The sequence below is a fragment of the Lynx rufus genome, unplaced genomic scaffold (assembly GCF_022079265.1).
Source record: "Lynx rufus isolate CCGP_SWC_20201006 ecotype Redwood Valley unplaced genomic scaffold, mLynRuf1.p SCAF_18, whole genome shotgun sequence".
Classification (NCBI taxonomy): Eukaryota; Metazoa; Chordata; class Mammalia; order Carnivora; family Felidae; genus Lynx; species Lynx rufus.
In genome coordinates this window covers 6319481-6337364 of record NW_025814832.1, presented here as the reverse complement: position 1 = coordinate 6337364, position 17884 = coordinate 6319481, and the positions used below count along the sequence as shown (strand labels likewise).

Below are 17884 nucleotides of genomic sequence, written 5' to 3'. Positions count from 1 at the left end.
TTAAAGGAATAAAATGTTAGAAAGGCCAACCAAAACCTCATACCTAGTGTTAAAAACAAAAACCTAATTATGGGTGATGTATCATCCTAAAATTTGGACTTTCAACCTCCTAACAGTACTCACAATTGTACACATCAATATCACAATGTTGCACAATAAAACTTTCAAAGAAATCAATGCATAAAATTTATACAAAAGCCCAAGTCAAATTCATTTCTGTCAACTTTTTGTTTTTATGCAGACAAAAGAAAACTTCTAAAATTTTATTACTTGCAACAGTCCTATGTAGATTTACACACTAACCTGGTAGAGATGCGACTAAACACTGCATTGAAGTTGTTGCAGCTGAGAGAAAATAAAACCCCAGATGCAGAATTCCGAAGTTCAGCTGCATGTTGGTTTCCTTCACGACAGGTGTGAAGAAAATGGCAGATTTCTGGCAGCAACTGTTTGACCAGCATCGTTTCATCTAATCTCATTGTGTCCTTTGGTTGCTAAAATAGAAATAATCACATAATTCTGTAACTTTCTTAAATTTACATGTAAAGATTCTCTGCTATGAAAATTTTCAAGCATACATTAGACTTGACATACAATAGTGGACAATGATATATTCATACGGTAGTTCAATACAATAATACATCCATCACCTATATTCAACAACTGTTAATACTTCATCGTGTTTGCTGTATCCACCTATAGTTAGTCTAATAAAGAGAATGGTTCCATCTTTGACCTCTGAATCACAATAAAGGCTCCCATCCATCCTCCCCAGCATCATCCCCCACACCACCACCACCACTAGTCCTGTTTGTTCCCTGTTCACCAATTCCCTACATAATAAGCCTTCCCACTCCTGGGAATCCCAAGTTTATTGTGAGTTCTAAAAAACACTTTATTCATATTCATTTTTGAGTGCATTGTGTCATCTGTCTCAAATCCAAATACATTCCTGGATGGGCAATCACACCTGCCATTTAGAGGACTGCCTAAAACACATAGATATGTACTTATTACAAATAATTTTATTTTGGTTGAGCCATTTCAAAGTAAGTTACAAACATTATAACACTTCGTCCATAGGTACCTTAGCATCTCTCAAAAACAAGGACATTCTCCAATATAACTTCAATACAATCACATCAAAGAACAAAAATACAAAAACAAAAACCAATTCCCCTTGTATCAGCTAATACCCAATCTATATTCAAATTTCCCCAACTGCCCCGAAAATGTCTTTCATAGCTTCTTTTTAATTTAGTCAGGACCCAAAAAAGATTCAGATGATTGCAGCATGATTCCTTTACTCTCTTTATTCTAAAACAATCTCTCCCCACCACACACTCCTTATACTTCATTTTTACTTTCCATAACATTGATTTAAGAAAATGGGCCTTACAAAATGTTCCATATTGTTGATTCGATTATTTCTTTGTAGTGTGCCTTGTCTTTCTAGTTACTGTATTTTCTGTAGCTGGGACCTAAATCTAATAGTCTGATTAGATTCAGATTAAACATTCAGGTAATTCAGCAAAGTACATATTGTATCAAATCAGGAGCACATAATGCCAGGTGGTCCCAATATTAATGACACACCAAGCTTGATAATTTTGGTGTTAACACCAAGATCTCTACTTTATAAAGGAAATGTCTATAATTAACAAAATAACCAATAGAGAAGCTATCCTGCAGATACACTGTTCCATATCGCCTAACAGCTAATATTCATGTAAGAATGACAATTTTGATATACCAAGCATGATGACCAAGAGCAAAATCTTGGACAACTGTGTGCTATGCTTGATTCTGTAATTGTAATCCAAGTGTTTTCAGATGTAAACACACTGAAAAATATGGACAGCAAATAAAGAGACATCATAAAACCCTGCAAAATTCAAGTGGCGATGCCAATATCTTATAGGCCAATCAAACAAGAGAAATGTTGAAACTCCAATTAATAAGCAAGTAATAATTACAGAAGTATGCAATCTTTTGAATAATGGTCATACATGTAGGAACAAAGATTCCTCAAATTCTACAAAATTTTACTCATATGATTTTGGTAAATATTTGATCATTTTCATTCAGTTATTTCAACTACTTATATGATAAACATGCACTTGTAGGCTGTTCTTCTTAAACTACCTCAACTTACTTCAATCTAAAAATGAAAATCAACAACTATAAAATTATTGAAGGCAATTCCGAAAAACGCAACTGTTCAATGATATGAATAGCATTGTTTTTTAATTGTAAATTCAATGAAAAAAAGTTATACATTGTCAACAGAACAGAGCAAAGTAACATATATTTTATGTATTATATAAGTTATACCATGCCCATTTATTAGAGTTTCAGTTAGGCTATCTCCAAAGAGTATCAATTAAACAAGAGCCAATAATAGCAGTAATCATTCTCCAAAATACATTGACCATTACCTCTCAGTTATAAATGTTAACAGAGAAGAGCTATGGGACCTCCATTCAAACATGGATATGGCTCATATACTGGTATTTACAATCAAAGCAACAAGACAAATACAGAGAACTGATTCAGGGTAAGTTTAAACTGTCCATCTTCACAATTACATCATCCTATTTAACAGTGCTTCTGCTCATTCACTCCATTTTACAAATGAACCACAGCACACCACAAATTAACAGAAAGCACCAAGCTAAAAACAGAACTAGCTTACCCTCGATTTAAGTAGAAAACCTATTAACACTGTCTGACAATTTTGGAATACGGTCAAGGGTCAACAAAAGTTTAAAACATTATGCTGAGGTTTGGTGGCCTATAGTGTAAAACATGTCTCTTTTCTCAGGATGTACAGTGGAATGGATGTAATTATATTTCCAACTCCATACTCTACCCCTTCCTCCAACACTGCTGACCATTCCCTCTCTTCTCAACCACACAATCAGTCCTCACCTCCAAGTCCCTCCCAACAAGGTTTACCACAGAAAACTGTAGCATGTAGAATACAGAAGCAATTCTGAATAAAGGCAAAAGACGTGCCAAAGAAGAGAGAATATAATAATTTAAACTCTAATATTTAGTGAACAGACATTTAAAATGAAGGTAGCTCCTACCACGTTCCGGTAAGAATTAAGGCTGCTGAAGTACAGAAACACCTTGCTTTATACAATGAAAATATTCTTGACAAATTCTAATTAAGTCATGGTTGAAACATAATGAGGTAACTATTCAGAAGAAACCAAAGAAAGAACTGTTTTGTACTCAACTACTCCTCCCCATATGTACTTTGTATGTTCATATGTACATATAACAAGTGTTCTTCAGGTAGGATCTATCAGCAATAGTTACAATTTTTTAAAGTCTCCTTTTATATAGATTTGAAAAGTAAAACCCTAAAATCAGATAAAATACTAAAACGGGGAAAGAGACAAGATTACTCCTGGTCTTCCTGTCACATTTTTTCACAGCTAACCAATGCTACAGACCTAACAATATCTGGAGAAATTAAGTAAGTCAAATGGTGGCTTTTTTCATAAACTCTTCTAAAAAACCTGAAACAGATATGTGGCTCAAGCTTAACACTTTATAAATAAACTTAGTATCTATTCACAAAAGATAAGAAAATAAGTTTCTCTTGAAAACTTGTCTGTACTCTGTTAACTCTGTTAACAAAATTCGTATTCATATGTCTTAGGCAAAAAAAAATCCATAGGACTTTTCTTGTCCATATACATTTTGGTACATCAGATCATTCTCAAAACTGAATTCACAAAATCTGCCTATTTTAGATTTACTTACCCCAGCAAGACATTTTTCCAGTGTATCCAATATAATCAACTGAGAGAGATACAAATTTTTTTCAGCAGCTTCTCCAAATATTCTCTAAAAGAAAAGATATTCACAACACTAAAAGTTGGCTATTATTCCCTACTACAAATCAGCACATATCTGAAAAGGGACGAAGGATTAAGAAAAAAAAAAAAATCATGTTTTCCATTTTACCTCCCAGATTAGACTGTATTTAAATCTATTATTTCTATTTTATCTTAATGCTCAAAGTATATTCCCAGGCAAATGAAAATGTTGGCATTTATTACAGTCTGTCATTAGTGTTGTAACAGTAAAAGAAAATAACTTTTGCTTATACTTTAAAAATACATAGGATTTAGAAATACATATAGACCTGAACCAGAATCTTGAATTGAACATTTAACTTCGATGCCACAAGATAATCAAAGTCTAAATTCTTACAGGAACAAAATACTATAATACCAATTACAGTGAATTTTAGGCATTCACTATCCTTAAATTTAATACTATGCTATTTACCAACAAGAAACTATGGTTTCCAAAAGTCAGTTTATTCAGTAAGCACTAAATGAATGCCAATATCACAATACTGCTTTTGTTTTTGTTTTTGAAAAGAAGGTTCCAAATATTCAAATATTTTCATCTAACTGGGAACACAGCCACATATTTATATAAGGAACATCCTATCACCATGCCCCACACACTGCAACAGAAGAGATCCACAAAATCTTAAATGTGTTTCTGTAATTCACTTTACGTGTTCCTAAGAGGTTCTGCTTTCTTCAGAAAATCTTAATTTTTTCTATAAAGAAAAAATTTCTTTGTATGGCAAATGACTGCTCACACCTCCAGTTTATCAGTTTTCTAAGTTTAGGGCATTGTCTAACCAAGTTTTTAAAAAGAACACACACCAAAGATGATGTGACTGTAAAAATGGGACTGAGTCTCACAATCTACAACCAAAAGTCAGTCTCAATGCTCAATACAAACAATATAAATTGTGGTTACAAGTGCTAAAGGCAGGAAAAGCAGTTTAGAATTAATCAAGAAACACCCAGATCGGTTGTTTTGCACTGAGTATGAAGTAGGTTTTAGGAATTGACAGAGAAGACAGATCACCTGTGAGATATAGGAGAAATATATACTGGAATAACTTGTAGCCTAGGGAATGTAAATCGATTTTATAAAACAGGAAAAAAGGCAACTGGGAGCTTGTGACAGTGGAATTACTTGATGAAATGACTATTTGAGGAAAATCATTTCAACAATGGGATCTTGAACTACTATAGAATTTGTCACAGGTTACAGGAGGAAGGAAATAAAACAATATCTTCATAAAAGCAATCTCACATTTTATCACTACAAGGTCATATTTATCATCTACTTAGGACTAGGGCAACCTGATAAGTATTCAAAGAAGAAACTAAAAAAAAATATTTTAAAAGATTACTCCATGATCAATTCATATACGACCTACAGTCTATATGAAATCTTAATTCCCCCCCACCAAAAAAAAAAAAAAAAATAGAAAAGAAGATAGGGTCACAAATAAGAGAAGGATCTAAGAGAAAGAATCAAAAACTAAAATGAAAGTTAAAAGGTTACCTGTGCTCACCCACAAAATACAATGGTGAATGTTTATATCCGGAGTCCACAGAAAAGGACTTTCCATACCTCAAAATATGCTGCTCCAAATCTTTAAATCAAAAACAAACCAAAACAAATTCCCCCACAAAACAATAGCCCAAATACTCACCATATTGTTAACATTCTTTAAGATAGTGGTGAGGCCGCTGATAACCAAAGAAAACTTGTATTTGGAAATATTAATAAGACATTCCTTGTTGTGTTCAGTACTGACTTTGGTATGTGTGTTCTGCTGTCCTGTTTTTATTGGAAGCTAAGGGAAAAAGAAAATGTTAGCTTACACATGAAAAGGACTAAAAAGAACTATTTCTCACTGAAAATCATGAGGTTTGAGGAAAATTCTTATCAGTCACGGTTACCTACATTTGTATCTCAAACTCCAATTTTCAATATAGATTAGCATTTGTAGCAAATCTACAACTCTCTTGAAATTTCAATTTTTGTAGCTTTCCGTCTGGAAATTGTAAATCTCTACCTACAAAATTAAAACTTTACCCAGCATTACATAAGAGAGATGATGACTCACAGAAATAGAGCTATTTCCTTGTAGCTAAAAATTATTTCAGAGAATGCATACAATCCTTTCCCTTAAACACTGAACTCTTAAAACAACAACAGACCAAGAAAATCTATGCCCAGACCTCTAATCAATTAATGGGAAATAAGTGCAGATCGTTCAGAAATGAGAACTGTATAACCAGGAATAAACACAGTAAGACAAACTCAGGTAAGACGATCACCCTCAAGTACACAGTTGAGGGAGTAACAGAACAACAAACAGTTAAGTCTCATGGAAAAAATATCTCTTAAGGTCGCCACATTTACATTTATCTGAGAATGAGTTAAGTCACGTTGCCAAGAAGTTCATCTCTACTCCGTTCAAAAGTAGCATTTTCTGGGCACCTGCGTGGCTCAGTCGGTTAAGCACTCAACTTCAGCTTGGGTCATGATCTGGCAGTTGGTGAGTTCAACCTTCATGTCAGGCTCTGTGCTGACAGCTCAGAGCCTGGAGCCTGCCTCCGATTCTATGTCTCCCTCTCTCTCTACCCCTCCCCAGCCCCACTCAAGCCCTCTCAAAAATACACATCAAAAAAAAAAAAAAAAAAAAAATAGGGGCGCCTGAGTGGCGCAGTCGGTTAAGCGTCCGACTTCAGCTCAGGTCACGAACTCGTGGTCCGTGAGTTCGAGCCCCGCATCGGGCTCTGGGCTGATGGCTCGGAGCCTGGAGCCTGTTTCCGATTCTGTGTCTCCCTCTCTCTCTGCCCCTCCCCCGTTCGTGCTCTGTCTCTCTCTGTCTCAAAAATAAATAAATGTTAAAAAAAATTTTTTTTTAAATAAAAAATAAAGTATCAAACAAAAGTAGCATTTTCCATTGAAAGTATCATGAATATATTTACTGTTTAAATACTAGATCCTGCTAACGCTAAGAGAACACCAGTGAGGTTCCTCTGTGAGAAAACAAACCTGCGTCCAGCATTCTCATTTTTAAAATGGTGCAACTAAAGGTGGAAAGAGACCCAATGACATGCGCAAGTCTGCCTAGTCAGTAACAAGTGACTGACTTGATAATAAATACTAAATAAAAGAGAGGAAGCCTTTTTAGGGTTAGAAGGGGCAGAACAGGAGCTACAGAATTACATAATGTTAATTTTAAAGGTTGGTGGGGGGCAGCATGCTGAATCTGAAAGGGGGCTTTTAGAAGGCGGCAGTGGCTGCAAATCTCCCCAACTCCCTCTGTAATGGTTAATTTTATACCTTAACTTGACTGGCTCATAGGATGTACAGATATCTGGCTAAACGTCATTTCTGGGTGTGTTTCTGAGGGTGCTTCCAGATGAAATTAGCATTTGAATAGGTGAACTCCATAAAGCAGGGGACAAGGTACCCACAAACCCCAAAAAACAAGCAAATAGCAACAAACCACTTAGAGCTACAAAACTGGTGTGGTATTAGTATCTCTGCAAAAGAAAGCTGAATGTATAATGGGTCCAACAAGAGGAAAATACCAAAATTCTATTCCATCCTCAATGAAAAGTACAACAGGCCAACTTAAGAACATTAACTGACAAAAAAAAAAAAAAAAAGAAGAAGAAGAACATTAGCTGAAACACAGGGGGCTTTCTGCATATTGCAATTTGCACATGAGTGCAAAAGGTCTACACTAATACCTGAAGAGAACACAGCACACTTTAAGCCACCACTGTCTAACAGAACTTTCTGTGGTGAGATTATACTATATCAACAATGCTCAATACAGTAGCTATAGCCACGTGTGACTACTGAGCACATGTTACATGGATAATGCACATGAGGAATCAAATGTTTACTTCTATTTACTTAAATTTAACTTTAATTAGCCACTGGACACCACTGGGCAGCACACTTCTAAACTAACCAGCTGAAGAAGCACCCCCTTTTAGGGTGAAGCCCACACTGAGAAGAAATTGCTGAGATTCACTCCAATAGGGACAACGGGGGCAAAGGAAAAAGGGCCACATAAAGGTGGACAGCTAAGGGACAGCTAAAAGGAAGACAGCTAAGGAGCTCAAAAAGGGATGAGATGATGTATCTCATTTCATGAAAGTAACAGAAGAGCTCTAGAGCCACAAAGATAAAAAGCTCTCCTGGCTCACAGCTCCCTCTTACCAATTCAGGAAAAGTAAGTTCACATAGAAAGAATGTGGTCAAATCACATGTGAAGTCACTATGAGAAAAAATAAGAGACAGAATAACGTTGCACTAGAGAATGAAAGCGTGCCAGAAAGTCACGTTCTAAGGTACCTCTGTTGAGGCAAATAGGAGCCATCAGAGATTTGGGTTGACAATGAGGTCTGAAGTGACAAAACCGAAGACATGAGGGGGCCTCAAACGCATAAGTGGTGGAAAAGGGTTAAAAGGTAAGCCAAAAACTTCGGAAAAGCAAAGCAAAATTTTGAAGTCTCACAGCCTCAGGAAGACAAAACATTAGACTTCAGAACCTGCTAGTGGAGGGGACCCAGTAAATATACCCAGCTTTCAACCATAAGCTTTGGAGGGTTACATCCTACATAAACAGGCAAACTGCAGCAACTGGAACTCTTTTTTTTTTTAAGTTTATTTATGTATTTAAGTAATCTCTACACCCAACATGGGGCTTGAACCCACAACCTTGAGATCAAAAGTAGCATTCTCTACCAACTGAGCCGGCCAGGCATCCCAGCAACTGGAATTCTTATACATTACTAGTAGGAGTGTAAATCAATAATTGTTTTGAAAAATGTCTGGCATTACCTACTGAAACAGAACATATACACATTTAGCAATTTCACTAGGTATATACCTATACCTTAGGTGTATTTGTATATATGTTCACCGAAAGATATGTACGAATGTTTAAAGCAGCCCTTTCATAAACTGAGAACACTCCAAGTGTCTATCAATAGCAGAAATGGTTTTTTCAAAAGCAGTATATTCAAAGAAAAACTGTATAGCAATAAAAATAAATGATTTACAACCGTAAGCTTAATCTCACAAATATACGAATGAAAAGAAGTCAGAACAAAATGTCACTTACTGTGTGACTTTGTTACACAAATTTCAACGACATGCTAAATTCAAGTCAGGATAGTAGAGACCCTTGGAAAGAACAGGTAATGACTAGAAGGAAATGCAGAGGAAAGAAGGACCTATTGATTGCCAGCACTATACAAGTTCCACTGATGTGTTCACACTGTCAATATTTATTAAGCTGTATATTTACATACATTTGTACATCCTTCTATATGTGTAAGTCAACATAAAGTCTGTTAAGTATATGTTATTTATATCCATGAGTTCATAATGATACTAAAAAAACTAAAACAAATTCTGGAACAAATGAAACCCGAATCTAGGAGAAGCAAGGTAATGATATAATCATTCTTAGTGAAGACAGAGGAATTGTAGCAGACGCTGACGTGCTGCCCAGCTCCCCTTCGGGGAAGGACTTGTTGCCTTAACTGCTAGCAGTGCTCACTCAGTCCTTCAGGGACTGCCTCAGCCGCAAAGAATGATCCTACCTAAGGGAAACCCTTCCTGGGCAGCCCACATCCAACGACCAACTGATAGGGCAATATAAAGGCCTAAGCACCTCAGTCCAATTCTGGGCAACTCAGAAGAACCAATTCTAGCATCAGAGCTCCCGAAAGGAGATGAACAAAGCTACCACCAGACCTACACTGCACCATGAATTCTGCATCTACCCAATCCTCCCTCCTCCCAGGTGTTGATCCCAAAGGAAGATCTTTTTTTTTTTTTTTCAACGTTTATTTATTTTTGGGACAGAGAGAGACAGAGCATGAACGGGGGAGGGGCAGAGAGAGAGGGAAACACAGAATCGGAAACAGGCTCCAGGCTCTGAGCCATCAGCCCAGAGCCTGACGCGGGGCTCGAACTCACAGACCGCGAGATCGTGACCTGGCTGAAGTAGGACACTCAACCGACTGCGCCACCCAGGCGCCCCCAAAGGAAGATCTTAATGAACATCCTACACTAGGCTTCCAGGGCAGCTGGCTGCAGGTGCTCAGATGGGATTTTAAAGCTGGCAGTGAAGGAAAAATCGTAAGTACAAAAGCAATGAAACTATAAGAGTATTACTAAACCCTTTGCTCACTGGAAGAAAAAATAAAAAAGATAACAAAAAGCTGATTAACTGCCAATTAGAAGCTAGGCATATAAGCCAAAAGGTCTCTCCAGAAGCATATAAAGATGGTCTCCTTTCTTACAGCAGGAGGACAGAGAAACCTAAGGACCAGAACCAACACTTAATTATCAGAGTTGCTGGGTTTCAAAGAAGGTTAAATTCCCTACAGGGCACATCTGCTATGCCGAGACCAGAGTCCTGAGGGTTAAGAATAAGACTCTGACAAATGAATGCAAACAAGTGAGCTGTGCTCCCCAAAAATCTCATATTTCCAGGTTCCCCTGAACCCCCCAGTCTACAATAGTAGCCCATCACTGCTTACTAAGAGGAGGCACTCCACAAACCCGTTTGAAGACAATTCAAAGGCTTCTTCCCTATAAGACAACAGATGTTCCCCCTCAGGATTTGCCACCATCTACTCTGATGGCCAAAGGGGGTATGAGGACATTTTCTGAGTGATGAAACTTCTTATATCTTGACCATGGTGATGGTTACATGAATACGTGCCATTTAAATGTCAAAACACAGAATTAAGCTGGTATAAATTCAAATGAGAGTGTTGTAACATTAGGATGTTAAATGTAATCCCCATGGTAACCACAAAGAAAATAGCTGTAGAATACACAAAAAGGAAATGAGAGAGGAATTTAAACATTTCACTACAAAAAATAAACACAAATGAAAACAGTAATGCAGAAAATGAGAGACAAAAAAAGCCATAGGGCATAAGGAAACCAATAGCACAATGATAGCAGTAAATCCCTTCTTATCAGTAATTATTTTAAGTGTAAATGGATTAAACTCTCCAATCAGAAGACAGAGATTGTCAGAAAAAATAAAATAAAAAATAATTTACAAAATTAAAAAAAATAAAAGCACATGACCCAACTACATGCTGCCTATGGAAGACTCACTTGAGAGCTAAGGACACAAGCACTTTGAAATTGAAAGGATGGAAAAAGATATTCCATGTAAATGGTAACCAAAGAGAATACTCTGGTTTCTCTTCGGATCGTATAAATCTTTCAGTTTTTACAAAGAGAGTGGGGGTAGCTATACAAATTATCAGACAGACAGACTTTCAATCAAAACAAGTTATGGAGGACCTTCCCCTCTCTTCTTCAGCACTGCCTGTGAAAGTGGCAGCCATCTCCTATATGGCATCATGTTCACCCTCAAACCTCTAGTCAAGTCCAAGATCATTAAAAAGAGGACCAAGAACTTCATCTGGCACCAGGCAGAACAATATGTCAAAATTAACCATAACTGGTGGAAACCAGGCATTGACAATAGGGTGTAGAGAAGATTCAAGAACCAGATCTTGATGCCCAACTTTGGTTATAGGAGCAAAAAGAAAACAAAGTACATGCTGCCCAGTGGCTTCCAGAAGTTCCTAGTTCACAACATCAAGGAGCTTGAAGTGCTGCTGATGTGCAACAGATCTTACTGTACACAGATTGCTCACAGTGTCTCCTCCAAGAACTGCAAGGCCAAAAGAGCAGCCCAGCTGGCCATCAGAGTCACCAATCCCAATGCCAGGCTGAGTAGCAAAGAAAATGAATAGACAGCTTATGTGCATGTAGTATTTGTGTTAACAAAATCATAAAACTATAAAAAAAATTATGAGACAAAGGACACCGTATATTAATAAAAGGTTCAGTACAGCAAGGAGATATAATAATTATAAACATTTACCCACCTAATGACAGACCATCAGAATATAAGAAGCAAAAAATGACAGAATTAAAGAGAAAATTAGTTCTACACTAATAGTTGGAAACTTCAATACACCGCTCAAAACAATGAAGAAACCAACCAGACAGAAGAAAACAGACGACTTAAACAACACAATAAGCCAACTAGACCCAACATACATACACAGAACATTCTACCAAACAATGGAATATGCATTCTTCTCAAGTACATATGGGACATTTTCCAGGATGACCACGTGTAGACCAAAAAATTACATCTCAATAGATTTTATTTTTTATTTAAAAAAAAGCTTTTTTTTAAATGTTTATTTTTGAGAGAGAAAAAGAGCACAAGCAGGGGAGGGGCAGAGACAGAGGGAGACACAGAATCCAAAGCAGGGTCCAGGCTCTGAGCTGTCAGCACAGACTCGGGGCTCGAACCCACAAACCATGAGATCATAACCTGAGCTGGAGTCGGATGCCTGACCGACTGAGTCACCCAAGCAACTCGACATCTCCATAGATTTTTAGAGGATAGATATCATACAACATATCTTCTCCGACCACAGTGGAATGCAGTTGGAAATCAACAACTGGAAAATTCACAAAATTTCACAAAATTGTGAAAATTAAATATACTTTTTTAAAAAATTTCAGTATAATTAACTAACATACAGTATTATTTTAGTTTCAGGTGTACCATATAGTGATTCAACAGTTGTATACATTATTCCATGCTCATCATAATAAGTGTACTCTTAATCCTCTTCACCTATTTCACCCATTCCCCCCACACACCTTCCCTCTGGTAACCATTAGTTTGTTCTCTGTATTTAAGAGTCTGTTCTTTGGTTTGTCTCTTTTTCTTTCTTCATGTGTTTTGTTTCTTAAATTCCATATATGAGTGAAATCAGATGGTATTTGTCTTTCTCTGACTGACTCATTTCACTCAGCATTATATACCCTCCAGATCCATCCATGTTATTGCAAATGGCAAGATTTCATTTTTTTTTGAAAGAATTTATTTTGATTTATTTTTATTTTTATTTTTTTGAGAGAGAGTACATGGGAGAGAAGCAGAGAGAGAATCCCAAGCAGGCCCCGTGCTGTCAGCACAAAGCCCAACACAGGGCTTGATCCCACAAACAGTGAGATCATGACTTGAGCCAAGACCAAGAGTTGGACACTTAACCAATCGAGCTGCCCCAGGTGCCCTGATTTCATTCATTTCTAAGGCTCAGTATATTCCACTGTGTGTGTATTTGTGTGTGTATGCCACTTCTTTATCCATTCAGCTATCAGTGGACACTTGCGTTGCTTCCATATCTTGGCTTTTATAAATAATGCTGGGGGCGCCTGGGTGGCGCAGTCGGTTAAGCGTCCGACTTCAGCCAGGTCACGATCTCGCGGTCCGGGAGTTCGAGCCCCGCGTCGGGCTCTGGGCTGATGGCTCAGAGCCTGGAGCCTGTTTCCGATTCTGTGTCTCCCTCTCTCTCTGACCCTCCCCCGTTCATGCTCTGTCTCTCTCTGTCCCAAAAATAAATAAACGTTGAAAAAAAAAAAAATTTAAAAAAAAAAAAAAATAATGCTGAAAAAAAATACGATGCATGTTTTTTGAATTAGTGTTTTCTTTCTGAATTAGTGTTTTTGTTTTCTTTGGGTAAATACCCAGGAGTGGAATTACTGGATCACATGGTAACCCTATTTTTAACTTTTTGAGGAACCTCCACACTGTTTTCCACAGTGGCTGTGCCAGTTTGCATTTCCACCAACAGTGCACGAGGGTTCCTTTCTCTCATCCACACGAACACTTGTTTCTTGTGTTGCTGATTTTAGCCATTCTGACAGGGGTGAGGTGATATCTCATTGTGGCTTTAATTTGCATCTCCCTAATGGTGAGTAATGTTGAGCACCCCTTCATGTGTCTGTTGGCCATCTGTATGTCTTCTTTGGAGAAGTGTCCGTTCATGTCTTCTCTCCATTTTTAATTGGATTATTTTAAACAGTACACTTTTAAGCAACCAACGTTTCAAGAAATCACAAGACAAATTAGAAAATACTGACATATGAAAGTGTAAATACAACATGCCAAAACTTGCAAGATGCAGTGACAGTAGTGTTAATGGGGAAATTTATAGCTATAAACATTTATGTTAAAAAACAAGAATATTCCAAATTGAAAGCCTAACTTAACCTAAGGAATTAGAAAAAAAAGAACAAATGAAATACAAATCTGGAAGAAAGGAGGTAATAATAAATAGGAGAGCAGAGATAAACAAAGTAAGAATAACAAAAGCAGGGAAAATAAATGAAACCAAAAGTTGGTCCTTTGAAAGTATCAACAAAATTGACAAACTTTTGGCTAAATGGCCTAAGAAAAAAGGAAAAAGACTCAAATTATTAAAATCAGAAATAAAAGTGGGTACATTATTACTAGTACTACAGACCTAAAAAAAGATGTTAAAGAGTGCGATGAACTGTATGCCAAAAAATTTTTGAATAAACCTAAATGAAATGAATAAATCCTTAGAAACACAAAACCTACCAGGGCTAAATCACAAAGAAATAGAAAATCTGAATAGGCCTATAACTAGTGAGAAGATTAAATCAGCAATCAAAATTCTCTCAACAAAGCTGTGGACCTGATCATTTTACTAGTAAATTCTACCAAATATTTAATCAGGAATTAATACTAACCCATCTTAAACTTTTCCAAAAAATTGAAGAGAATACTTCCTAACTTATTCTATAAGGCCAGCATAACCCTGACACCAAAGCCAAAGACACAAGAATATCACAGACTGATATCCCTAATACTGATGCAAAAATCCGCAACAATTATTAAAAAATTCTGCAGCATATTAAAAGAATTATACACAAGACTAAATGGGATTTATTACTGGAACGTGAGAATGGTTCAACATATGAAAGTCTATGTAATATCTACATCAATAAAAGGAAGGGAAAAGACCACATGTTCATCTCAATTGCAGAAAAAGCATGTGATAAAATTCAACACCCTCTCATGATAAAAACACTCAACAAAGAGAAGGAATAGAAGGAAACTACCTCAGCATAATAAAATCCATATATGAAAAACTCAGAGGAAACATAGTACTCAATGGGGACTGAAAGCTTTTTTTCCTAAAAACAGGAACAAGGCAGGTGCCCATTCTCACCACTTGTGTTCAACTTAGTACTGAAGTTCTAGCCAGAGCAGTTGGGCAAGAAAAAGAAATAAAAGGCATTCAAATTGGAAAGTCAGCTGTTCTCAGATGACATGATCCTATATGTTAAAACCTCTAAAGATTCCACTACAAAAATCTGTGAGAATGGATAAAGGAATTCATCAAAGTAGCAGGGTAAAAAGTTAACACACAAAAATCAGTTGCATTTTAGACAGTAGCAATGAACAATCTAAAAAGGAAAGCAGCAAACAATTCCACTTATGACAGAATCAATAAGAATAAAACACTTGGGAATTAATCTAACCAAGGCAGTGAAACTTGTATACTGAAAACTACAAAACACTGCTGAAAGAAATTAAAAACGGTATAAATAGAAATACATCCTACGTTCATGGATTCAAAGACAATATTCTTAAAATGTCAATACTACCCCAAAGTGATCTACGGATTCAATGAGTCCCTATCAAAACCCAATGCCATATTTGGAGAAATAAAAGAACCCATCCTAAAATTCATATGGAATTTCAAAGGACTATGAATAGCTGAAAGAATCTTGAAAAAGGTAACTCTTAATTTCTGCTCAAGTCATGATCTCACAGTTGGTGAGTTTAAGCCCTGCCTAGGGGAGTGCGGAGCCTGCTTGGAATTCTCTCTCTCTCCCTCTCTCTCTCCCTGCCCTTCCCCCACTCTCTGTCTCTCAAAATAAATAAATAAACTTAAAAAAAAAAAGACACACATACAGACCAATGGAACTGGTCTATTCTGTTCCACTGGTCTGTACGTCTGTCTTAATTCCCTCACATACATGGTCAATAAATTTTTGGCAAAGGTGCCAAGACCATTCAATGTAGAAAGGACAGTGTTTTCAACAAATGGCACTGAGAAAACTGGGTATCCACATGCAGTGGAATGAAGCTGGACCCCTACCTAACACCATATACAAAAACTAACTCAAGGGGTGCCTGCCTGGGTGGCTCAGTCAGTCGACCATAAAACTCTGGGTTTTGGCTCAGGTCATGATCATAGGGCTTGGGAGCTCGCTTGGGATTCTCTCTCCCTCTGCCCCTCCCTAACTCGCACATGCTCTTGCTCTCTCTAAAATAAAAAAATTAAAATATATCTATCTATATCTGTATATATAGATAGATACAGATAGATATAGATACAGATACAGATATAGATATATCCACAGAGTAAAAAGGCAAGCCACAGAATGGGAGACAGTATTTGCAAATCATATATCTGAGGAGATTAATATCCAGAATATAGAGAGAACTCCTAAAACTAAACAACAACAACAACAAAAATTTTAAAATGGGCACAGGACTTGAATAGACATTTCTCAAAGATACATTAATGTCCAATAAGCACATGAAAAGATGTTCAATATCGCTAAACATTAGGAAAATGCAAATGGAAAACTACAATAAGATACCAAGTCACATCCATTTGTATGGCTATTACCAAAAAAACCAGAAAACCAAGAAGTGTTGGTGAGGATGTGGAGAAACGGAGCCCTTGTGTGCTGTTGGTTAAGCACGTAAAATGGGACAGCCAATGCTATGAAAATACCTTTAAAACATTTAAAATATAATTACCACATGATCCAGCAATTCCACTTCTGGGCATATATCCAAAAAGAAAATCGAAAGCAGGGTTCAAAGGGATATTTGCACACTCATGTTCATAGCAGCATTATTCAGAGTAACTAAAACACAGAAGCAACCCAAGTGTCCATCGATGGATAAAGGGATAAGAAAATTTGGTATATACATACAATGGAACATTATTCAGCCTTTTAAAAAAGGGAGAGGGTATTCTGCAATATGCCACAACATGGATACACCTTGAGGACATTATATAAATATATAAATAAGCCAATCACAAAAAGACAAAATACTGTCTGATGCCACTTATATGAATTACTTAGTGTACTCAAAAGCAAAAGAAAGCACAATGGTGATTGCCGGAAGATGGAGAAAGGGGAGAATGGGTTATCATTTAACAGGTACAGAGTTTCAGTTGTACAAGATGAAAAGAGTTGTGGGGATGGATGGAGCAATGGTTGTGCAGCAATGTGAATGTATTTAATACCACTGAACTGTATACTTAAAAATCGTTAAGATGGTAAACTTTATGTGTATTTTACCACAACAAAAAAACTCAGACTGCACTCTGAAAAGGGTGAATGTTACCATATGTAAATTATACATTAATTTCTTAAAATCTGAGATCAAAGAATTCTAACAAATACTTATTGAACATGTACTATGCGCCGGGTAGCAATGTAGTGCTATGAACACGAAGATGAAAAAATGTATCCTTCAGGTACCAATAATTCCGAAAATCTCCTCTAATCGCTCTTCTCTTCTCTCTGAACAAAGTTAGTCATCCTTGGGCAATCTCTGCATTCACGGGCTATCCTGCCGATGACTACCATAGTGACTGCTGATGACTAAAACAGCCCCAGACTGTACACACCCTGTACAATCCTCTCCCTTGACAGAGAGAAGCACTTTCAAATACAACGTGATATCCCTTACATGGTTATTACATTTTGTGGCAAAAGGGACTTTGCAGATGCAATTAGGATCCCTCATCAGTTGACTTTGAGGTAATCAAAAGTCAGCTGAGCCTGTCCTAACCGGGCGAGCCATGAACGAGATCTGAAGCAGCAAAAATGCTTTCTGTTGTCCTTGAAGAAGCAAACTACCACACTGTGGGAACGGTCACACGGCAAGGAATAACAAGCAGCCCCTAGGGGCTGAGAGCCTCAGTCCTACAACTGTTAAGGACCTAAATTCTACCAACAACCAGTGAGCCTGGAAGAGGACCTCATGCCTCAGATGAGATGGCAGCGCTGACAGGCGACACCCTGATTTCAGCTTGGTGAGAACCTGAGCAGA

General features: G+C 37.1%; 1 protein-coding gene and 1 pseudogene across 7 annotated transcripts in view; one reads left to right on the top strand and one right to left on the bottom strand.

The window, feature by feature from the left end:
- The window catches only part of NF1 (neurofibromin 1), a 248210-nt gene that overhangs the window by 188759 nt on the left and 41567 nt on the right, over positions 1-17884 (bottom strand). For all 7 annotated transcript variants that reach the window (XR_006962286.1, XM_047080763.1, XM_047080758.1 and 4 more), the window contains exons 2-4: positions 5546-5689; positions 3778-3861; positions 304-494 (exon numbers count right to left, since the gene is read on the bottom strand). Coding sequence is in view for 6 of the 7 variants with exons in the window: in XM_047080763.1 (XP_046936719.1) it covers positions 304-494; positions 3778-3861; positions 5546-5689 (419 nt within the window). In the remaining variant the exon portion in view is untranslated. The remainder of the gene's footprint in view (positions 1-303; positions 495-3777; positions 3862-5545; positions 5690-17884) is intronic.
- Positions 11253-11660, top strand: LOC124513053 (60S ribosomal protein L32-like; annotated as a pseudogene).